We start from the raw sequence: 25,392 nt of genomic DNA, 5'->3' as shown, positions 1-25,392 counted from the left end.
TTCGCGAACCGGCCAATTTCGTTCTTTGACCGTAACATATGTAGGGTCAAGTAGTAGCAACTATTTTTAGTAGTTTTATTTAGACTACCGTGCTGTTCGAGGAGGCAACCAAGAGTGCTCGATTATTGTGTCCGATTGTGCATTTACGCCTTTTCGATGGACAACTACTTCTGAGAACTCCTGTTTCATCCAAGGATTAGTGTTATACTGATTTTATACTCAGATACATGTTAGTCACCATATGAACCCTCACGACTCTAAATAAAAAAAATTGGAGGAAATTCCCCCCCCCCCGCCTTAAGCTAGACCCCGTCACGTATCTCCAACAATCACCAATGGACTCGTCGATCTAAATAACAAATCATCGAAAATTTTATATCTTTCAAGTTGATTTCTTTGCAAACTAGTAACATTGCTAAGAAACCTGCCAACTGATAGAAAATTTTATATTAATTTTTGCCTTCTCCACAGGTTTAAAATTTCCTAATATGTGAAGAACAAACCTGCTTTTTTGAAAATACTGGATGAAAAATGGTAGTCGGAAGAGAGAACGTTGCTTGGTAAGTACCTATACAGAGCCCCCATGAAAAATAATAGTTATTGTATTTACTGACTGGGGAATTTCTTATCGGTACCGTTTTTCTTACTGATGTCTTTTACGTATAGAATAAAGAATATATTTATCGGCATTCGATTAAAAACAACGTTTATTTGATCGATTCTACTAGAATCGCAATTTAAGGTATTTCTGCGGATATACGTACACTATTATACTATAAATACCCCTCTATGTTTACGGGAAGTTCGGTTATACGTTAGTAATAAAAGAAATGACTTGGAAAATTTTCAACGATCAGGGACTTTTTCTTTTGTTCTTAAAACAGTTTTGGTATTTTATAGGAAAACAATTGATTTCACAAGAAAATGCTGCGAAGGATAAGAAATATCATGTTATAAATAGTGTTTAACATAGCTGAGTACGATTTACAGTATGGATAAAGGATATTCTCATGAGACAATACGTAAAACGGTGATACCTTCAGGTACACGAGGCGTTACGATAACATATGCAAATACATAATTAATAAAATGTTCACAGAGAACATTAGAAACTAGTAAATGATTGGGACGTGTTGTGATCAAAGCATTTTCTTTGTGTACAGGGAGGTGTATATAAAAGTTTATGACACCTTTTAAAAATTAATAAAATACATGTAAACTGACAAAAAAACAAAGTGCGGTTTGCACGAAAAAATACTCATGGCGCAATTTTTTTTTTCTTCTGCTGATGATAAAAGGTTTAAAATTTAATTCAGAGATGGCGTTGTATCACGAAAAACTACCGAAAATAAAACTCGACACAACTCATAAAATGTGACGAAATAGTACATAATTAATGTTTATCACAATTTTCGTTATATAAAATTACAACATCGAATGGGTCTTCTACCTGTTAACAGAGTGAAAACTTTTTTATGTAGAAATATTATTAAAAATATTATTTCTGCGCTGATCATTATTTCAAATTTTTATCACATATATTTGATTGAGTATTTATTTATACAATATTGCTTGGCCGAGGCCTAATGCTATCTTATGCCCGTAAAAACTTTGCATATCTCTCCAATACTTGAAATTTTTTACAACTTTAAAAAAATGCATTAAAAACTGCTTACGCGCATGATAACATAACATAATATCAATGAAATTGAATAAAAATTGATTCAAAGTAAAAGAAACTGTTCAGTTCATAAAATGACGAAAAAAAATGACATCCATTCATAAATACTTAAGGAATAAATTTTTTTGATTAGAAAAAGTAGATTGAGTCAGTAAAAAAAATCTCAATCTTTTTTATCATTTTATGAACTGAAGAGTTTTCTTCATTTGGAATCATTATTTTTTATTTAATTACATTGATTTCATGCAATTCTATCGTGCGCGAAAGCTGTTTTTATATAATGATTTTTTTTTTGTTGAAAATTTGTAAAAATTACGTATTGAAGGTATGTAAAATTTCGTACTCGGACAGGATAACATTACCACAATCAAATATATGCGGTAAAAATTTGAAATTAATCAATGAATAAATAATATTTTTTAGTAATATTTTTACATAAGGAAGTTTTTTAGCATGTTAAAAGTTAGAAGACCCCTTAAATATAATCACACTTTTCACCCGTTTGATTCAATAGTGAAATTAAAATTCTTAATCACGGCGTAAAAGGAATTAAAAATCCTCCTGGGGAAAAAGTTCTCGCGTTAAGGATAGAAAGTGAAGTTCTTCTCTCATACGTCCTTTAACTTCCAAACCATTCATGAAGAATGATTCCAATTAGAAAAGAAAAATATTCAAATAACGTGTGAATCTCAGATTTGTCATTCATTTTTACCAAGTCCCATTAGTGTCTCTGAACTGTCGTTTCCTGAAGTATTTATTGTAGTTTCAGGAAAGTATCATGGGACGTTGGAGAAAATGAATGAATTTAATTGAGATATTTTTCAGGCTTCTTTCCTCGTTCATGAAGTAGAATCTCTGGCAACGGCAGAAATAGTGCGGAAAAAGAACTCGATTTAAAGATCCACTAAAGGCTAAAATGACACTTAAAGAGCTACATTTGACACGGAAACCTCGCGAATGGTGGTTAGAACCTCAGCGGTTGATAACGTCGACGACGTATCACGTATCTGCTTTAGAACGTGACGTGACTTAAATTTCCTACGCTTTCAGACAGCATTAATCCTCACTTAAGACCCGCAATTACTGTTTCGAGCGAACCAATGTTACGAAAGTTACTTTTCGCCGCGACCCAACGAAAAAGAAAGATAAACTCGGGCCCCATCCGGGTATATATACCTAACTTGTTGAGATAAAAATCGAAACTACGGCCGTTACAAGAAAACTCTTGAGTTTTAACAGAAAAAGAAAGAAAACTCGAGTAGCATTGCAGGGTGATTAACTAGTAACTACAAATACGTACTGATTAGTTAACGCACGTAGAAAATTGCAATGTCAGCTGTATTTCTGCATTTTCACTTTAATAGTGCATGCCGCTTAATGAGATCACATCGGGAGCAAAAAGTTTCTGATAATAATAATAACGATTCATACCTATACCCGAAAGAAATGGAAAATAGAATACGATTATATATACCATATTTCTCGTTTGATCTAACGAGCGGTATGAAAACGGGATAACTCTGTTTTTTCTTCCCATACAAGTGGGTGCAAAATGTTCAATCACGTGCCATTTTTCCTTTTTCATATAAAGCAGCACATTTATATATAGCTAAACAGGATCATAACTTAAAAAGGATATTTTTGTATTAAGCTAAAATCCTACATTTAAAATTATTATTCAGCCATTAATGAGCAATTTGACACATTCTAACGTGTTTTACGGATCGCGATAATTTTTTTTTAACGGTACGTTGGATGAATTCTCGGAGAAAAACTTTTGGCCGTATATGGCATTGTTGAACTGAGAGAAACAGACCAATAACTGATTGACGGGCTTCTTTTTACATTCCATTTGTCTCTACTAATAAGCCATTGCTAAATCAGCTTCACGTGTATATGAAAGAACCTCTTCAGACACAAGCATTCGTATTTTGGAATTTTCAAAACGTTTTTGAATTTTTGATACTTAAAAAAAAGCATTAGAAACATAAATGTAAGCAAATCTTTATTTTTTTCAAATTTTTTACAAACTTTTATGAGGAAATTATTGATTTAGTTCAATTTTTTTTTTCAGCGAAGGTAATTCAATGTATATTCAGATTCACCTACAATTTTTTTCAGAATTTTATTGCTAAATTTTAAGCAATAAATCACACTTTCTCCTAGAAGTCATCTTAAAAAACCTCATGAAAGTTTAGTTTCAAGTGCTGCCCTCTGGTGAAAGCCTCAAAAGTTCACATTCACCATATTTCTAACTCAAAACTTACACAATCCTTTAAGTCAGCGATTAACTCCCTGAGGTCAAAAGAAAAAATGCTACAGTGAAAAAAAAGAACAACCCACATAATTGTAGCACCGGTTTATAGCTGCCCGCTACTGCCCGAATAGGGCAATACGAATCGAATACAGAAGTATTTGTAAACAAGGGATGGGAGTACGCCTGTCCTCCTACGTAGTCTTGCAGGTGAACAATGATAAGTCATGCCAGTGGGGGGAGAATTTTAGATATTTTCCCTAACGAACTTGAGGTGCCCACCAATAGACAGCGCCTTCATTTCCAACCCATCTCATTAATGGCAGTAAATTGCAATACAGCGATATGGCAAGAGTTGGTGTTTGGTGAAGTAGTGTGGGGAGAGTGTATCTGGTTCAACACAAAAAAATTTGAAATGCGAACAAATTGGTAACGTAAACTGAAGTCCCGACATAAAAAAAAACATTTTTTTCCCCCATGGTATGACATGGGTCCGTTCCGTACTTAAAAAAAATTGATAACGATACCCGCGCGAATTATAACGTTATCCGTGATTCCAATATAAGCGGCTTCTACTGTACCTTTCTTTCTTTTATCGTAGGTGGAACTCTGTCACCTAGAACCCAAAAAAGAAATTGCACTTCTTTTCCATCATGGCAACCATCGAACACTCGCAAGTCGTCGTCTTGTTATGTAATCTGCTCTCGTGCCTTCTCTTTGCGAAAGCTCTGATAACACCGCCTACGACCACCTCTTGCCAACCGTGGCAATTCCAGTGTCGGAATGGCCTTTGCATTCCCCCAAATCGTTTCTGCGATGGCAACGACGACTGCGGTGACTCGTATGATGAACCTATGGCCTGCACAAGTAAGTTCGGCGTCGAGAACATTTTTCTCTTTTTCACGAGCACTGGTCCATAATGTGTTGGCATGATAATATTCATTTACGGGTTTTGTTTTTCCTCGAAATTTCCAAGTGTGGATCATGATTAAAGATTAATTGTTTTTCCTGCAGCATTTCGCACATCCCCATAATTTAATGCCAAGACATGAATTTATATGTTTTAGTGGGGTTTATTGTGTATTTAAAACAATGGATACTAAACAGTTCATTTTATCTGATAATTAACCGCCCACTGTTATTTGAAACAGAGGAGGGGGGGGGGGTAACATTTAAATAGTATTTTAAAAAAATAAAGTTAATTTAGATATTGAGCATTATTGTTTATTGAGTATTAGTCTTTTTGTACACTTCAAAGGTTGCCAAGAAAATTGTCCCATTTGAGCTATTGTCTATGATCCATGGAAGGATTATATCCCTTCGGGCCAAATAGTATTTGTAGTTATCTTTCTGTCATGTATGTTTTTATACGAAGGTCTCCAATAGCTGCCTGATGCAAAGATGAATTCAGGAAAGAGAGAAAATTCATCTTTTCGCATCAGAAAGCTGTTGAAAACCTTCGTATGGAGGGCGAAGAGTGACATCATACTTGGATGTATGTTTGTGTGATGTTTTGTTTACTGAAAAAACAAACAAATGAACCTTAAAATATAAATCGCTATTGAGCGTAAGTGCCTTCCTAAAATAATTGAAAAATTAATTTTTATTTGGGAATTGGATCAAGGCAGAATAAATCTCAATTTGATTCTTACTCCACAAAAGTCTTCTTATTCCCACGGGGAAAAAAAATAATACAGCGCCCATCACTTTACCATTGAATTGAGAGTGGAGATAGCACACGTCAAGGGAAAACAATTTCTGCAATGGAACCCAGATCCATGATATCTCGTTTGTGGTGGTGTTTTAGTGTCACAGGTACACGCGTGCGGTATTTTTATAATATTTTTACGATATATAAGCTAAGAAATGGATTAAATTCATGAAATAATTGGTAAGTAATAACATATTTTGATAATAGCATTAAAAATGATAATAATAATAACTTCAAAACCTTATATATATTAGGATTTTCTTTTAATATTTCCTGCACTTTTTTTATGTTGCAGTTGTATTGGTAATAACGCAATCTCCAAGGCTTCTAAAAGCTTACACTCATTTCAAATGAAAACAAAAAGATAACCAAAACTTATTAGAAAGTTCAAAATATGATTGATTTCGAGTTGGCTTTCAATCCACCCAATAAAATATTAACTAACGTAAGTGATTCAACTGAAAAATAGAAATCCGAGAAAAACATTTTCAGTGGAAGTCACTTCATGAGCAAATGCAAAATTTCTTACTTCATATGTTTAAATAGTTGAACGAAGCAAGCCAAAATGAATATATAAATACTAATGAAAATAATCGGGAAGATAATTTTGGAAATAATTCAGTAGACTGAGCAGTACAGCGATTGCTAATTACCGTAATTAATAGGATACCAAAGTGGCCGAATTCGGTTTTGCTTGAACAATGGCGCTACGAATGACGTCAGTTTGTACCGACTCCGACGCGTCAAGAAACAGCCCTTACAAGGGCTCTATATAATAAGTCAGGGCTATATAGCCCCTGATTCACAACTGGGTTACTTTAAGACCCTTTTTATCCCTTTTTTTGTTGTTAGTGATTTAAATTGCATGTTAACATGTGATAAAAGAAATTCATTTGCAGCCAATTGCATTTTTTTGGGGTTTTTTGTTTTGTTTTGACACACGTCTACTATCACCACACATTTCAGCGGTAAAATTCCGGGACAACTTCGAGAGTTCAAATTGCTTGCAATATTTAATTTATCGTTCATCTAAATCAAAAATCTCAAAAACAAAATAACAAAAAACGTTTCTCTTATGTGTTCCAGACTGCAACCAGACGCTGATGGGTGAAGCGGGGATAAAATACCCGATTCGGATAACTGAGCCTCCTCCACTGCAGAGACATCTACCTTTTTCATGTATTCTGCAGCTCGTGGCTAGGCCTGGACACCGAATAGAGATCACATTCCTGTCGTTCCAAATCGGTTCCTTACAAATGCACAATCCGAAGTAAGTTCAATTTTTTTTTCTTATTCAATTTATCATTACTAGAAGCCATCCTTACGTTTAACTTTGAATTTTTAACCAATGCATATTATGATAAGAATAATCGCGAGCCTTCCGGCAGGAGCTCTGTCAGCTCCACCTTTGTAAGGGTCATGGGGGCGGCTTCGAAATAAAATGGACATTCGGGCGTTACAAGTGGAGTCTGCGTTACATTGACCTTCACTACCGGGTGCCCGCCCAAAAAGTTTAGGAAACACTGACCTAGCAGATGTAGAACGGTGTAGAGCAAGGGTACTCAACCTTTAGGAGAATGCAAGTCACGTCATTGGTTTGAAGACGTGTCGCGGGCCACTTAATCAAGTGATCTGGAAATGTACCGCGGGATACTCAAATGATCTGGAACTGTGGATGGCCCACTCAAGTCAGTGTTTCTCAACCGCCGGGCCCTGACACCAGTCGTACCTGTCTCTGAGCGATTCACAATATAATTTTTCCATTAATTTCCCATTAGTTGCGTGTAATTGGCCGGACCTTCCCCTTACGGAAAAAAAAGTTTTGTGTGTTCCTTAAAAAAAATTACCCGGCCACTGGTTACAGATGCTGAAAACCAGTGACTTGATTGATCTTAAAACATGCCGCAGATCACTTAAGTGTTCCGTAAATGTGTCGCTCGTCACTTAAGTGTTCTTGAACTTTGCCGCGGTGATCTGTAACTACGCTGCAAGATACTTACGTGATCTAAAAATGTGCTGCTGGTAATTCCAGTGATCTGTAAATACGTTTCGTGTCTATTAAATGATATATAAATATGCCGTGGGGCCACTTAAATGACGTAGAACTGCATTGCGGGTCACTTAAGCGATCTGGAAGCGTGTGCGAGCATCACCTCCTAGAGATAGAAGGCCTCCGCACTCTGCCTGTGACGTCAGTAAGTAGTCTATTTTCAGAATATTCAGGGAAAAAAAATTCCCTGATCGTTACAGTATCAGTGTTGTGAGGAAAAGAAATGATCGAGCTCAGAATTGGCGATTTCTATGCCCCACATCCAATCACTATGCGGCTTTTTTGAGGCAATCAGGAAGATTCGACGCCAAAATAAGAAGAAACGAAATACGATGCTGTGTGGCAAACTTGCTAACTAGTCTGAATGACGCTTATGGCAAACATTGCAGAGGCCTTCTATCTCTAGGAGGTGATGGTGCGGACCACTTGAGTGATCGCCTTGGGTCACCTGGATGATACGGAGCTGCTCCGCGTGTCACTAAAATGATGTAGAACTGCACCGCGGGTCACTTACGTAATCTGGAAATGTGCGGCACAGTTGATTTTTACACAATTAAGTTTGATGTCACGGGCCACATCAGACACTGAGGACCACATTTGTTTAAGGGTTGAGCAATGATCATACATGGCGTAGACGGAACGTCTGGAAGTTAATTCTTCGACCGAACCACGGTTCCTTGACCCGGCACTACACCAATTCAGAATAGTAACAGCAAGCAAAATATATCGTTTTCTTTTCAAGCATAACCCAGTGTGGGTCCCACCTAACCAATTCGAAACTCCAACCGAGAACTTTTTCAAAGTGCCTGAATAAACCGTTGACATCCGCAATTTAAAATGTGTCTTTACCTTTTTTTTTTTAAAGTTTTATGATTAATGCCTTATTTTTTTTTCCTTGCCCCCCGTTCGTCCTTAAAATAAAGTTTCCAGAAAAGGGAGGAAAAATGAGAAATGGAACTCGCATGATGTGTGTGTGTGTGTATGGTAGTATAAGCGCTACGGTGCCAAATAGCGAAAAATCTCTCCATCTCAGAGTAAAAGCTTGTGAGAGGAATGAGATTTCTGGAGCATGTCCAGAAAGTATTCCTCTCTCTCAATGAATGAATGAATGAATGGTGATGCCTTTATTTATTTACTTTTTTTCTTTCCTTCGTCGTTAAGAGATTCGAATGCATTTATTTATTTTTTATTTTGAAAAAGAAACTTTGTGTGGAGTGTTTTCCTTTATGTGCAGTTTTAAAGTCAGTCTCTCTGGATGCCATTTTATTTTATTTTTTCCATTTACTCCTCCAGAATTCCGAAAGTATTACTTTTACTGAAACGGTTGTGCATATAGTATTCATTAACTTTTTCGAGTAAATAGCATGTGACGCAAAATCCCAGGTACCTAGGTAGTTGGTTGTTTTTTTTTTTCGGTTTGCCGATGTATCATAATAACGCGAAATTTTCTGTGGTTTTATGGTTCTTCTTTACAAATAAATTCGCTTTTTATTTTCGAAAATTGTTTTTTTATCGAACATGGAAGTTCTTGCATAAATGTTTTCTTACGGTATTTTCCCTTTTTTTTTGTGAGTTTCATAAATTTGTCACATTTTCGAGAATACTTTTTGTTTTGATATAGTCCAACTCGGTGCCGCTGTGGTGGTCGAGTGGTCATAGTGACCGGGTTCGAGCCCCACCGTCACCACAGTGGTGGTCGGCTGAAGTTGGTTTTCTGTGGTTCCCAACTTCGAGGGGCAAATGCGAGCCGATTTCCCCGTTAAAAAGTCTCGCCACAGAGAGCAACAGTCCTACAAATATTCAGTCACTACGCATCACTCACTTCACTTCTGAGATATAGATGGCAGCACTGAAAAATCATATACAACACTAGATACGCACTCAGACTGTTAGGTACACGCACTTACACTTCCGGCACAACTCACTAGGTAGTAAATTGCCTATGGCAATAAACCTGAGTTGTGCTCGGTTTGAAAGAAAAAAAAAAGTCCAACTCGGTTGTAACGTCAATAATTGGCTGCCTGACTGATTTTAATAGAGAATATTGTTAATGAACCTTTCTTATAACGTCGATGAAAACGCAATGACCTCGGATATAACGGCATATTTTCGTCAATTTTGCTCCTGTTTTTTTTTACTGTTTTTTCCCCCACAAGAAATTCCTAAAATAGAAGCTCATCATGTTGAGGCAATACTTGCCTCCGGAAAAAAATTATATGACCCATACAAGGAAAACTTCCGTCTTTCCCTATAAATGTTTAACTTCCGGAATTTTTTTTTTACAAAAATATACTGTTTTTCAATGAAGTTTACTTCGGTTCGTAATTTTTTCTTGCAATCGGGAATGAAGTTTCAGAATTTATAAATTGTTTTAAAATGAATATGCTTTTAAATACAGTGAAACCTTGATGTAACGGTACTCTGCGGAAAAAGAGAAAATACTTTGTAAAGGGATTATCGTTATATCTGGAGGCAACAGTTAAACACAAGCGTACGGACATTTCCAAACAAGACTCGAAAAAATATCGTTGTAGAGGGATTTATCATTATATCTAGTACCTAGTATCGAGTATACGTAGAGAGATTTCACTGTATAAATATTCCTCTCACATATTTTGCCATGTTCAGTTTTTAGTATTTCACTTGAAATACATTTTAGTGGACTTGCTGTAGCACTGTATTTCTCGCCCAGAATCATCTATGAGAAATATTTAGCAATTTCACCGATAATTCGCAACATTTTATTTTGATGAGATTGGGCAATGGTCCGTATTTAAGGTCAAGTATTTTCCCGGAATTTTCCTCAATCAAATATGGTCATCCTACCTAATCCAACAACTTCACAATCAAAATCAACTTCATACACAGCATTCGGTGCATCTGATTAATTTCTTTGTCAAAAAAAGATCTCGAAAACGTCACCAGTCGGTCGCAACGTACCTCGGTGAAAACGACGAAATTTCATGGAATATTCGATGTCATCAAAACCGAGTTCGGCTATACATCGATATTCATTCATACAATATCTTATTGTGTCTCATCAATTTATACATAACAGCTCGTATTAATACTACCGACTCATAGACTGTTAGAATGGGAGTATGCATGTGTGGTTTATCCGCATCCAATGAGAGTTAGGAGAGAGAGACAGAGCGAGAGAGAGAGTTTAGTATACCATAATAATTTATCGAGAGTAGATGAGGATTGCGTGAAATTTCTCCAATTTTTATTACAGAGAGAGTATTCGTATCATATCTTCTAAATTAAAATCAATACGGATAGGAGAAGCAAAAAAAGCCACAAAAATTTTGTCCAGACTCTCGAAATGAGAATTATTTGATGGACAAAAATACACGGTGCTGTACAGGTTTTCTTTGAACCTGTCATATTAAACATTAACGAATCATTGAGAAAGTATAAACAAGTCTCTGAATAATTAAAAAGTTTAATTTAAAGCCTAATTTAGGTCTATTTTGTACTGAGGTTCATATAAATAATTGCACTGTCAGATCCACAATTCTTCATTTATTTTACCGTCATTGACAGTCTTTGTACGTTATACAGCTGTTAAAGCAACATACTTTTATTATCTCACTGAAGAAATCGCCACAAATTTAAGCTCAAATTTCGTTCAAACCTCTCTCTCACACTTATTTGTGAGATAATGAGATAAAAGTTCAAGAATTTCTCACCAGGGGGTGTTTTCAGTGCCACCATCTTGTAGAGCATGTCTGATTTAGTACATCTAGAATTTTGTTCCATGTCTCTATCTACATCCGTTCACGAGTTATGAGCATTTTAACATCTCCCGTATTGTGACCTCGTTGGCATTTGCCTGTTGTGGCGTTGTATTTGTATTTGTATTTGTATAAGCAGTAATACTTTCTCTCCAATCATTTTGGGATGCCCGGGAGCAAAAGGATAAATATTTAAGTGCAAATAGAACACGGGAAATTCCATAAAAACTTGAATAACTGTTGAAATATGACACGTAGAGTCATGGAAGTTGTTCCGTGGTATAGTGATATGGGTACGTACAATATGATGGTGCTGGCTAAAATGCCACCTGGTGGTAAATTCGGGAACTTTCCCATATTATCTTGGAATCTAAGCCAATATAGAATACAAATTTCATCAATAATGTCGTAGAAGAGCAGTTAAATATAAGTGGTTTATGAATAATATGTATTATTTCCATACGGAGACGTATTCTACACTTCACAAACGAAACGCACACTCAGCAGCAACGCTAGAGCAGACCCGATACCATTACTATTTAAGTGAAGCAAATCATAAGAAGTTTGGAGATACTGAGGATAGTAATAATGCAGAATAAGGACTACACATAGATAATTGTCAATTATGACAACCCTTGAGCTAATGACGGTGGCATGCTTTTCTTCTTAACCCTTTAAGCGACATTGACGAGATATCTCGCCTCCTTTAAAGCCTCTTATTTTAGCATTATTAAGCCTAGACATTTTGTAAAGTTGATTTCTCAACGGTGCACATTTTCCTATACGCTTTAGTTTGCATCTACTGGAAATCGGAAGAAAACTTACTTAATTAAATATTATATGGCATTTTGAGAAAGGGGTTTCATAATTTCTGCTGTGTCGCTAAAAGGATCAATAGTTCTACTGTCGTTGCTTATTTTGACAATATTACCAATTCACCACTTTCCAATTTGATCCGTTTGAGGGACAATTAGAGAGTTGTCTACAGTTTATAACCGAGTCCAAACAGCTTTCACACATTACATACCTAGATTAATATACACATTTTTCACCATTCACTTTGTAGGCGCTTTTCCAGAGGAAGGTGATAGCTCCTCCCAAGAGCCACATATGGGAAAAAAATGGCATGTCCCGAAAAATACCGAATGTTCGAACGGATCCACATAAAAAGTCGCCCTCCCTAACGTATCGCCCTGGATCCGCACCTGCCACTGAGAGGTGTATGTGTTCCACAAATAAAAGTTTTACCATTCTTACCACTCTGTCAGAGAGGAAGTAAATGAGTGGGTAGTGAACTCCCAGAATATCTCTGAACATCCTTTTGGTTCAGCAGGCGAGCATCTCGTTGATGTAAACTTTAATGACCAGTATTGACCTTACGGTGTTGTAAAATTTGTCAAGTCCGTTTATGATAATAACATATTTTCAAATGTTAATCTCATTGATTAATTGGAAATTTCCAATTTTTAATTGGAGGATTTTATTCTCCCGAGGGGCAATAGAAATATTTTCCGGCAACTTCTAGAAAGATGTTGACCCATGTATTCTAGGACATTTATTCCTAGAGCATAGTTCTCACATCAACATTATTATGAGTAACGCGTTTGAAGAGGACACGAATAAATAACTCTTATGATATAAAGGGTGTATATGCGAAACTTCAAGATATTTCAATATTATTGATTGGTACATTTGTCATCTCTTGAAAGTTTAAATACGACTATAGTACTTATTACTTATTTTCACATAAATTAATAAATTTCCGGATACACCCATCCCCCGGGAAAGCTTCGATATCTCTCTGAGATGGGAAGCGGGGTGTGTCCAGTCCTTCAATGTTCAAAGTACTTATTACTATACAACAAACATTTTTCCGTGGTTACAGTGTAGCATTCGACTAATATTTCCAGTCCAAGTCTTATCCGAGCGAAAATCATAGAATTACTAAAAGTGCTAGGTAAAAAATTATGGACTAATTGGAAAATAACAAAAAAATAAAAGACAAATGATTATGAGGTAAAAAAGAGACCATAATCATCCTTTGAGCAGCACCGCGCAGTTTGGAAATCCTTTCAGATTGCATAACTCATGAACGTAAGTTCATGGTAGGTATAATGCTTGATTTCTGCTGATCGTTCGACGAAAATCCACGTTCATAGTAATTACAAAATTTTCAATACACTGACGTAATCGAAATATCTAAAAACTTGAATGAAATAAACATGAGTCTGCAATTGATGACCTGTGACATTTAACCTCACATCGGAATGCTCGATAATGAACACTGGCTGACCTTTCAAGCACACACACAGATGAAAAGGATAGATTCAATAAAGCCTACAAGAGGTTCGCGAATACATTTTTTTTAAAGCTTTAACCCCCTTTACGTACAGGCTTTTGGTGAACAAATTTGGGCGACGTGCAGTTGAGCTAGCAGAGATTAATCTAAAAAACTGGTGTCATTGTTTACACATGAAAAATGAAAGGAAAAGACATGCGAGGAAAGTAGGTTTCCCCTTCTCAGCTACCTTTTCCTCTCTATATATGTATCTATATATAAATACTTATTTCGACAACATTGCTTAATTTTGCAACTACAACCCTTTGGTACATTTCACTCGCATATATAATACTATATATTTTTTAAATCGTCAAACAAGAAAGAAAAAGATGAAAAGACAATGCTGAGAGAGAGAGAGAGAGAGAGAGAGGTGAAGGGAAAAAAACAAATTTCTTTCACAGTGTTACCAATGAAGAGCCCTGAAGGAAGGTCCTGAGAGCTCGAATGTATTTATTTCATTTACATCGGGACGACATACCTCGCCTCTGATCGTTAAGGGGTTAATAATCTGGACTCGAACGCTACAAGCACCCGTATACTCGACAAATTCCAGATGCTTGATAGTCGGCTGAAGTTGGTTTTCTGTGGTTCCCAACGAATGCGAGCCGATCTCCCCTTTAAAAAGTCTCGCCACAGAGCAACAGATCTACAAACAGCACAAATTAAATCATAACACATCACTCACTTCACTTCTGAGATATAGATGGCGGCACTGAAAAAGCAAACATAACACTGCATACGCATTCAGACTGTTAGGTACACACACAGTTACACTTCCGGCAGAATTCACTAGGTAGTAATTCGCCCATAAATGGTGATAGACCTGAGTTGTGCACGGTTTGAAGGAAAGAAAGAAAGAAAGATGCTTGATAGTACCCGTTCATTCATCAAGATAGATAAGCACATAGCTTTTATGATAATTTGTGAATATGACACCTTCATTGTCATATTGAATAGAGTAGGGGTGTCACAAAATCTCTGTTAATTTGAGAGCACTGTCTGTACTCTTGATCAGAAGAAGAGCGCCTTAATGACAACTATAACCATACGCTTGAACCACGGCCGGATTTCCGCACGAGCAAGTGAGACACTTACTTTTCTTTTTACTCAGTATACGGTGTGAACCATGTTCATTTTCAACTGGGACACTGAATTCGTTTATAGCACCAATAAGTTGAAACCTCGAATTCGAACAACGTGCACCCGCTGAAAAACAGAACGTCTTTGGTCCTAGTAGTGACGGACTGTCCCTCAGTTTTCCGGAAGAATCCGTAAGTCGAAGTCGGGAACTGGCATATCTTCGAATTGGACATTCCGGAACCTTGAGAGTACGAAATCGGCTATTAACATTGAGCAATTTCGGGTGCTCGCGAACAACAGATTAGGAATGCCTCGTCAAGCTATATATTTTTCGTCACATTATTATAAATTTTTGGCATACGGGATATTCAATAGAGATATGCATAAAATATACCGTATATATTATTACCCAACGGTAGTTTTGTATCTCTCTCTCTCTCTTTTTTATTTTTATTTTCTCGTTTGGGAGAATAAATTTTTAAATTCATTCACATATAATCACAAAAGAGGAAGTAATACCCCAACCAAGCTAAGGTAATTCCAAAATCAAATCATTTATTAATACACATGAATTGTACAGTGTTCCATAAATTCGTAACTGGTTTAACAATTCATAAAAATTAAAGGAATTCCTATATTCGAATGCAGTTTGCGAAAATGTTTTCTCACGAAGAGAGATTTCTTTAGTGTAGAAGTAAAAGTTCAAATTTTGTCGACGGCGGGCACTGCTGAAAATAAAATCACTGCATACATGCAAACCAGAATAACCCTATAAAATGCAGGGTGTTCGATTAACAGCTAATTTCTGAATTTTCTTCTTACTGGCGCTTAAGCAAAAGGTTTTCATTGTCGTATTGGCATCGGTGGATAAAGCACTATTGGTGAAGTTCTTTTACATAAGCCCCGACTCGCCTAATAATAATTCATTCATTTTTGTATGTATGTTACTTTCTTTTCTTCCCCTTCCCCCCTCCCTTTCTTTTTTGACTTGAAATAAGTGTTCCGGATTCTGTGACGAAGCTGGGCTGGAAGAGATCTCGGCAACGGGATAAGTTCAGTAGCGAAGTTCTGGCGTGCATTCATTCAGCCCCGAATCACCTGCTGAAGCTTTACGAGAGTTTCGGAGACAGAAGAGATGGAAGAAAGATTCATAACCATTGATTTTCACTTTCTAGCAGCGCTCTCTATCGACAAAAATGTGAACTAACTTTTTTATTTATCAAAAAAAAAAACTTTTCGTGAGAATGATTTTTCATAAACATTATTCAAATATACCTATTCCTACAATTTTCATGAATATTTATACTGTTCACGAATTTATGGGACAACCTGTACATATAGGGGCTACATATATTATTTATACAAATACAACGCCACAACAGGCAAACTGCCCAACGAGGTGGCTGACTTAAGAACATCACGGATCCCCGCGCCATTTTTTGGAGGCCCTACCTACTACTGCTACACCACACATGCACCCCACCCACACCCCCCCCCCCGCGGGACCCCCAAGGAATCGGTACATGCGGGAATGCGCGTGTACGTGTAGTGAAACCTGACGTGAAGTTTTTTGTTTCTCTGTAATGCTTGTTATGTGTAGTGCTGCCATCTGCCAACAGATCATAATTTTTTTATTTTAGTCAATTTTATTTATTTTTCATTTATTTATTTGTTTGATTGATTGTGTTTTAGAAGTAAGGTATGATGTCTATAATCGATTCTTTTTCCTTTTTTTTTTGCTTTTCTTCACGCAGAGATATGTCTCCATCCACGGCGCCCGCTTGTCGTAACGGCTACCTCGGCCTGTCGGAAACCGGAGACGGAGGCAGTCAAGAGGACAGGTTCAGAAGCCAACAAACGAGGGGTTTCTCGCAACTGATATCGGCAATGAAGGAACCGGATTCACGTAAGAAGCTGTCGACGATGTTCGAAGATGCTTCCGGCAGCACTCGTCCTTCAGAACCCGTTTTCGGAAGGTTCTGTGGTAGGCTCCTGCCGTCGCTGGCCGGAGTATCGTTCTTCTCCAGCCGCAGCAACGTTTCCGTTGCCGTGTATCTACCGCCGAGGACCTCCGTCGGTTCGTACCAACCCTTCGGTTTGTACCTTACGTACAGGTTTTTGCCCTACTCGGCCATATCACCGTCATCACCCACCGATTCAATATCCGGCGCGGATGACTTGCCGCTGCATCTCGGCAAGCCAGTAACGAAGACGTACTGTGATCGTGCTTACGTCGATTGCGACCGTAAGATCTGTCTCATCAGGTCACCAAACTTCCCTGGATTGTTTCTGCGCAACTTCACGTGCACTTTCTTCGTGCGACAAGAGAGAGCCGTCGAAGGCGTTGTCGCAAGAATAGAGATATATCAGACGAACGAGTATAAGATACGAGTCGGGGCGGCTACCTTAGAGGCTAGTGGAAGAAGGGTATCAGACCTAGAAACGGCCGGGCGATCGGCCGGCTTATTATCCGACTGCGACAACGAGGACATGGTCGAAGTGTTCGACGTGAAGAGAAATATAAGCTTTGGTACAAGGCATACATTTCCAATCGCCAAGTTTTGTGGTTCCGGTTCGTTGTCACCCGTCACTTCTAGTGGACCCGAGATGGAGATACGACTAACCAGTCGTTCAGATGGTGCTCTGTATGCCTCGAAGCTAGAGTTGAGAGTGCGCGTACGATATTACGACGAAAGATCTACCAAGAGTGATCTTCGATTGGATCAATCCCAAAGGTGTTCGCTTCACATAAATGGTTCGGGAAATCCCTTCGGCATAGTGAGCAGCCCACGTCACACTCTCCCCTCGAACACGGTGTGTCAGGTACACTTCCGTGGTTCACGTGACACGGATCGTGTGTGGATCTACTTTCTATCCTATTTCGTAAGAACCCGTGGCAGTTTGCTGGACTACATACCTAGCCCTGATGTGATTCCGATCGACGAGTGTGACGTTTCTTCTCTCGAACTCTACATGGATGGAATCAGTCCGAACATCACGACTCCGAGTTTCAGGTTCTGCGAACGCACTACTCCGGTGATGTGCACGAGGGCGGCTGACTACCGCGACAGCATTCCGGAGAAGCCTTGCCTTCCTCCGATAGAAAGTTATTTGAGTTCAGGATCCGAAGCTTTGCTCAAATACTCTTTCTTCGGATCCCCGGAAGTGACCCCTTCGACCGACACGAGTCTTTTCACCCTTCGCTACGAGTTCGTCAACACGGAGAGCAACCCTTTGGACATCGGAAATGACGACGACGATGACTCTGAAAAACAGAGCTGCGGAACTAGATTTCACTACAATTTCGGTAAAGGCGCCCTCCGTGGTGTGTTCAGTTCTCCGGAGAACGTATTCCAATTCGGCAGAGGCGGGAAAAGACGCCTCAGCTGTCGTTATCAGTTCCATGTAAGACCGGACCAGAAACTTACCATTACAGTCAACGAATTCAGGACAAACTTTCAAAATTGCCACACTTTTTATGACCCGCTTCTACGCAGTTGGACTTGCCGTTTCGACACCGCGGATCCAGCTCAAAAAGCCTTCGTGTCGATCGGCGAGTCCGCAGACGGTTCCGAGAACGTACTGCTCGGTTGCGTCTGCAGCAGTAGCAGCACGTCCTCGAACAGCTCGGGTAGAACGAACAGTTTCACCTTCGAGTCTACGACTTTCTACCGCGACATGCCTCCAAGGAAGAGCGTCAACATCGTGGATGTTATATTCACCATAGCGAAGATGACGGCATTCCACGATCACACGCACTTCGGCTTTTCGGCGCAGTTCGTGTTTTCCGAAACAAATCACGAAGATGCGACAAAGGGATGCCACGTAAAGTCCATCAGAAATTCAAACATTTCAGGCGAAGTCGCTTGGTTGACCCAGGGTAAACGTTGCAGATGGGTCTTGTCCACACAAAAAAGGCCGAAGATGCGCTTAAGGGGGACTCGTTGCGTCGGTCGGACTCAATCGAAAAAATCCCCTGGTCAGTTCATTCTGTACACAAGCAAAGATGACGCGACCAGGGCTATAGGGAACTTCTGGGTACCCCAGACAACGATATGCAGGACGGCTTCGGGAAAGAACGATTTCAGGTTTCTGGAAGAATTCGCCGAACCGAGATTATTGCAAGATTCTATTCTCACCTACAAAACATCCAACGTTTCGAACGGCAGCTCAATATACAGCTCTTCGAGAAGCAACCAAAGCTGGACAACAACCGTTGTCCTAGAAATACCATCGACCGAGCGCCACGAGACAATCGTCGAGTGGCAACTCTTCGACGGAGATTTGAACTCTGTGCTCGACCACGAGGCCAGCCACCGTCTCGGAGCCAAGAGCCCCGAGGTGTCTAGCCCCGTGCACGTGAACTGCGACTTCAGGTGTCCGGAACTAAACGCCTGTATAAATCCCGAACTCTTATGCGACGGTGTCGTCCATTGTCCTTCGACCGGCTTCGACGAAGATCCCGAAAATTGCTCAGTGAGGCCGGTCGTTTTCTACGCAGCCATCGCCACCGGGGTCTCGGTGTTGGTCGGTGCGGTTGCCGCATCCATAGCCTTCCTGATATACAGGGGCACGCTGACGCCACCTTGCGGCAGTAGACGAACCGAAAGGCAGCTCAGTGGAAATAGGTGTCTATCCGATAAGAACTATCCCTCCAAGAAGAGCAGCGGCCGATCGCCAAAATGCTACGCCAGGCAGATACAAGCGGTCGAAGTCCGATATCCCATCATCCACATGTGATAACAAAAAACAATAATTAATCGTTCGTTTACAAAAAAAAAATATTTTGGCTCTTTGTTTTCTCCAAACCACGTAAATATATTTCTGTTATTTGGTGCTAAAAACGTCAGTCAAGTGTGTTTAACACACACACAACACAGTTTACGGAACGTGCATCTATCTCATTTTCGTCTGATGGAATCATTCATTGCTCAAGATCTCGTTAGCTCTTTTATACGGACGAAACGGGAAAATTCTCGGTGTACATTTTCTTTTAGTGTGTGTGTGTGTACGTATATTTGAAAGTAACACGAGGAAGAAAAATATACGCCATGATTAAGAATACGGTGCTCCTTCCAAAACAAGTGCCTGTCCCGAAACTCTCAAATTAAAATAAATGTGCATGCGTCTCTTCTTACCTTTTGTTTTCTTCTTCATACGGTAACATATTAGAGACGGTTGTGGTTATACATTCGACGGAAATATCGGAATTCAAAGTGAAATTCTTTCCCGTTTTTACGCCCATGTTGCAATTTTTTTTTCGAGAAGTGTGGTTGAACCCGTATTCGCCAATTAAGCATCTAGATGCGTGTGATTCACGCATCTAAATTCAATTTTACTCCTCCAAATTTCGTCAAGGAGTGAAAATACTCCCTCAGATTTTAAGGTTATTTTAGTGCAGTTATTTCTCTGTATTTCATAAAAAAATACCCCCCCCCCCTTCCTTCAACTTCAACAAAACCATCCCTTAAAATTTTGAAATTACTCTGCAAAATTATTTTTTCTTATAACAGTGGGTTGGACTCGTGAAGAATGAAATGTCGAGCAGCAACCACGCGCGTTTCTCTTCAGAGAAGAATCCACCATATTTCTCTCTCTAACCCAGTATTCTTCAACCGCAGGGGATTTTTTTTGACGGTCGGCGAAATATTTCGACCATATAGGCGAAGATGATGTCACTCGCCGCTATTCATTTGAAGGTTTTTCACTTCTGGCTGATGCGAGGATGAAAAAAGTTTTGAGCCGAACGTCCATGTACGGTCCCGTTTAATGCACACGAGCTCTTGGGAAAGGTAAAGGATTTTCTTGAGATATTCGTTGCCTTCGTGCTCTAGTGTCCTAGGGCGCTCACCCGGCGAGTGAGAGGACGTGGGTTCGGTTTCCCGCACGGTTGAATTTTCTCTCTTTCCTAAATTCATCATCGCATCAGCCAGCTGTTAAAAACCTTCGCAATCTTAATATAGCCACTAAATAATTTCAAGTTCAACTAAATATTGTAGTCTTTGCACTAGTTTTTATTTTTGTCTCAACCGTCAGGGGTCTGTATTAGTAATTATTATTATGTAATTTACTGCATTTATTTTTTACCGATCGACAAATTACTTTCCTCATTCACTTAATCTGCCGGTCCGCTTATTTATCATTGATTCATTTTTTTTTGCCGGTCCGCAAATTATTTCCTTCTTTACTTATTTTTCCAGTCCGAAAAAAATTTCTACTATTAATTTATTTGCTGTCGGTCTCTCCGCATAACATTCCTATCATTTAATTTTATCACTTATTTATTTAATCATTTATTGTCGGTCCGCAGTGGAGGACACTGCTCTAACCCACGCTAAATCAATTTGAATTGGAACAAATTATTCTGAGCGAGTTTAGTGAAGAATTTATATTGGGTTGAAAGCAGAAGGGCCCTTCCCCGGATGTTAATCGTTCTTGATTTAATAAGTTCAGTGCCCTTAGACATCGCTCAGTTGCTCTTTCGTAGATACGACCTCAATTAAATGACGTCTTTCCTCTTGTGAATTCGTAGATGTCTCTGTCCCTTAGATGCGGATATTTCAAGTATGAAAATCAGGATCAAAGCACGGAATATTATGCTAGGTCCAGGGGTGGCTGGACCCTTTCCTCCCCTCCCCCCCCCCAACCCTTACCACACTCCAAAATTTGAAGGGAAAAAAAATGTTAAAGAGGATTTCATCGATTGGAAGGAACTAAAATGTTTCTGTAATTTTTAAAGAAGGCTTTCGCGTGCCACACGTCAGTCACCCACGTGTGTGCTGGGTAAACATTTTTCTATAAAGAAGATTAAACATTTTCAATAAACTGCTGTTTTATTTAATTGTGCGCAGAGCACCTAGGGAATTCTATTTCGAATAGTTTTGCGTATTAAATCTCTCGAGCATCGCGGTGCTCTTCTGAAGTGTAGACAATGTGGAAAATTCGCGAGTTTGTGTTCACGAGTTGTTGATCGAACACCGCAACTTGTTCAACTGCATGTTTAAGGTTTAAAACGAATTCATGAATGAATATCAAATCCTTAACGAGCAGGGACCTAACGCAAATGAAAGAAATGCATTCCAGCTCTGTGCTTTCTTTACCTCTTTCATCATCATCGCGAAGCTTCACCGTAACCCTATTAACGGAAGTCCCCCCCTTTTCCCGTTTTTTCTACATTCCTGTTTATTCCCCCCCCCCCCCCCCCACACACACACATGATGTACCTTTCTACTGAGCGGAAGAGAATACATTAGGGAAAGTGAACGATGCAATGGATCACTGAAGAGAAATCTACTGTCACTCATCTTTTTTTTTTCTCTCTTCTATTTCTAACATGGGAACAGGGAAACGGCTTTTTGATATTTACCACCGACACTTCAAATACATGTCGTCCATATTTGTTGCCAAAAGCCTGTACTTGAAGGTTAAATGATTTGGTTCACTAACGTTGTCGCATAGTCGCTTGCTTGGCGACCAGTATATATGAATTAGATTTTTACTCCAGCGAAAAAAAAGGATGAGAAGTTGGGGGGGGGGGGGCAAAAATTGCAGAGCTAATTCATGATCTGCGTTCATATAACCACTTATTAGCCACCGAATTTCGAATACAAACACCTCTCTGGCTACATTCAAATTATACTCCGTTTCAACCCACGTGTCTGCTAACATCGGGAGAGTCCCGATCACTTCCCTGATCCTTGTCTTCGATTCCTCGATGTTGGTTACACGTGTGGCGTATATAAACTTTGTCTGAAATATTCCCGCAAGAAGAGATCAGGAAAGGGAAAGGGGGCGTTAAATCTGTATACCCAGGTGGCCTAATGTCGAATTTTTTCGTGATACAGTGCCATCTGTGAGTGAAATTTAGAACTTTTTCTATTCATCAAAAAAAAAAAAAAAAAAAAAAAACCACACACACTCGAGGACATGAAAATTCTTATGCAAACTGCGTTTTTATTTAAAAATTCGTTGTTTATTAGTTTGTAAAATGTGCCCAGGACATCTCGCACACCCTGTGTATTGTATGTGACGAAAGAAAAATATGTTTCGTTTGATCATTTCTGTCGCTTTCTGCACACGAGGGCTAATTAGACCGGGACCTACAATTTATTCGCGACACCTCTAAACATCCCCCCACCCCCCTTTGGTACTTTAGACAAGTAAATTCTTTTTGGCACAGTTGTGTCCGTTCCGATTCTACGCGGATTCAAACAGAGTATTGTGGTCAATGCTCTCTCTATAACAGTTGTAGACTAAGGGTGGCCGTTCTAACCGATCTAGGCATTTGAGCTAGCATCGAGTCATTTGGAATCGGCTCTAAACTGTCCCAGCAGCGAAAAATAACTAGTGTTTGACAGAAACTGACAACCGAAGGAGTTCGAACGTTTTTCCCCCTTCCATTTTATTTACAACGAATTCTAGATTGAGTTGGTGTTTTTTAGTTCTTTGTGTGTGAGGGTTCGATGTGGGTTAGGTAATAGCAAAATAAGATATTTACATATTTTTTAAATTAAAAAGAAATTGATGTTCATCTATTATTAGCTACATTTTATTGTGTGCGATTAGCCCTTCGGAAGGCAGCTTCTACATTTTTATAGAACGAAAAACAAAATTTTGAAAATTCCGCTGAAGAAAACGGGATATTTTAAAAAGTCCCGTGAAATACGGATTGTGATCAATAGATGTTTCGTTGAAGAAAAACAAATTCTCATACTCCTTCAAGTAGAAATATTAACGGCAGCTGATTAACATCATTTCATTGAAATACGGGTCCAACCACAATCTCGAAAATTCACATTTCATTCAAAGAAACCCCCCGGTTACGAATACATAATTATGTATACTTACTTGCGCGTATGTACATATTAAAATTGTCTTTCATGCATTTAGTGTACAGATACATTTTTGTACTTCAAAAAACGTTTGTTTGGAATAAATAATATTCTTGTCTTGCCTATAAGTGCCTACATGTGACTGTAGTGACCCAACATTTACGTGCCGTCTCGTCCGCAAGGTCGAAATTACGCTATAAAAGTTTTAGAAAAAATCTTTTACAAAACTTGAAAAAATAACCAATAAGCGTTACATTCGATCGAATGTAGCCGATACGCTTATCGATTACATTTTTCACGTTTTATATAATGCGACTTTCATCAAACTTTTATAGTGTGTAATAACTAGAAATTTTTTTCATCAAACTTATTTCAATTTCTTTCATAATGCAACCAATAAGCGGTTACATTCGCTCAAATGCAACATATGTTTATTGATCAAAATTTTCAATTTTAATAAAAGATCTTTTACAAAACCAGCAAAGTTTCAAAAGTTTAAACAATAACCCTATCTGTTATATTCGCTAGAATGCAACATGCGCGCTTCTCCATTGCATTAAGTTTTATAAAAGTACGTTTATTAAACTTTTATAGTGCAAAACTTGAAAATGCGACCAATAAGCTTATTAGTTGCATTTGCTTGAATGTATCCGATTAGCTTGTTAGTCGAATTTTGTCAAATTTTATAAAATAACTTTTATAAAACTCTTGTAGCGTAATGCCGGCTTGAAATGATTTTTTTTCTCAATTCGTCGCATTTTGAAGCTTTTGACATCACGCTCTTTACAAGGGAAGTATGTCCGAGAGTAGTTGCATCAAAAAAAGACTGATAGGAAAGAAATCTGCAAATTTGCCTCCCTTTTCCATGGTTACTATATCCTGCAGCACGGCATCTTCGTAGCTAGTTTATAGTGTAAAAAAACAAACTGTACTCCCACCCTGGTGAAGGCGATGCCCAGGGCCGTCATTTCAACTTTTTCCGGGGGGGGGGGGGGCAAAGCACATGTACTCAATGTATGTATATATATATATACCATTTTTAGTGTATTTTCAAAAGCCGGGGGGGGGGGGGAGCAACGGCGTTCCTCCCCTAAATGACGGGCCTGGCGATGCCTTTCTCCGTCCTGATCTATAGCAGGCGGCCTCCGAGTGAAGCTTTGAAGTCACTAAAGTACATTTCACCTGCAGCCGTTGGTTATAGCGGGCCGACGTATGCGATACCTTTACCTTTATTTGCAATACATCCAATGACTATAATGGACTGAGTTTCGCGCGAAGGCTTTCTGGTATAGATGGTATTGCCTGAGGAGGGTGGGGCATTACCGTTAAAAATGTTTACCTGGATTTAACTCATTTTTTTCACTCCAAAATATGGAGGATAGATGGCAACACCACCAGGAACACGTAACTCTGACAACATAAATTCGTTAGAAATTCCCCAGAGAAATGTTTACAAGATACATGTATGGCATAGTAGAAGAACTCTATTGGTATAACTACCACAAATGGTGCAGTTGTCTCTAGCTCAAAGATCTACCTTATTTAAAAAAATTTTGTCCCCTTCAAATTCACACACAGTCTCGCACATGGATGATTGGGGGGGTGCATAATAAAAAGAAAATACATATAGATGTATATGGTCCGAAAGAAGCCACAGCGCAAAAAAAATGGTAAGAAACGCTGGTATTGCCTATAAATCAATCTTTT

The 25,392-nt window shown here is 38.7% G+C and overlaps 1 protein-coding gene across 2 annotated transcripts in view; it reads left to right on the top strand.

Annotated features, from left to right (window-relative positions):
* The window catches only part of LOC149090168 (uncharacterized), a 38,933-nt gene extending 16,882 nt beyond the window's left edge, over positions 1-22,051 (top strand). Inside the window, exons 2-5 of one of the 2 annotated variants that reach the window (XM_089232431.1) lie at positions 472-560; positions 4,537-4,802; positions 6,733-6,916; positions 16,609-22,051. In XM_089232431.1, coding sequence (XP_089088557.1) covers positions 4,589-4,802; positions 6,733-6,916; positions 16,609-19,594 — 3,384 coding nt within the window. In that variant the 5' untranslated portion in view covers positions 472-560; positions 4,537-4,588 and the 3' untranslated portion in view covers positions 19,595-22,051. Of the gene's footprint in view, positions 1-471; positions 561-4,536; positions 4,803-6,732; positions 6,917-16,608 lie in introns of those variants that run through there. The other variant, XM_089232432.1, reaches the window with a different exon arrangement.
* Positions 22,052-25,392: the final 3,341 nt, after the last annotated feature.

This window comes from Pholcus phalangioides, unplaced genomic scaffold (genome assembly GCF_987345545.1).
Source record: "Pholcus phalangioides strain wild (caught in Gottingen) unplaced genomic scaffold, Ppha-v1.0 ptg000001l_1, whole genome shotgun sequence".
Taxonomy (NCBI): Eukaryota; Metazoa; Arthropoda; class Arachnida; order Araneae; family Pholcidae; genus Pholcus; species Pholcus phalangioides.
This window is presented reverse-complemented; position numbering and strand designations above follow the sequence as displayed.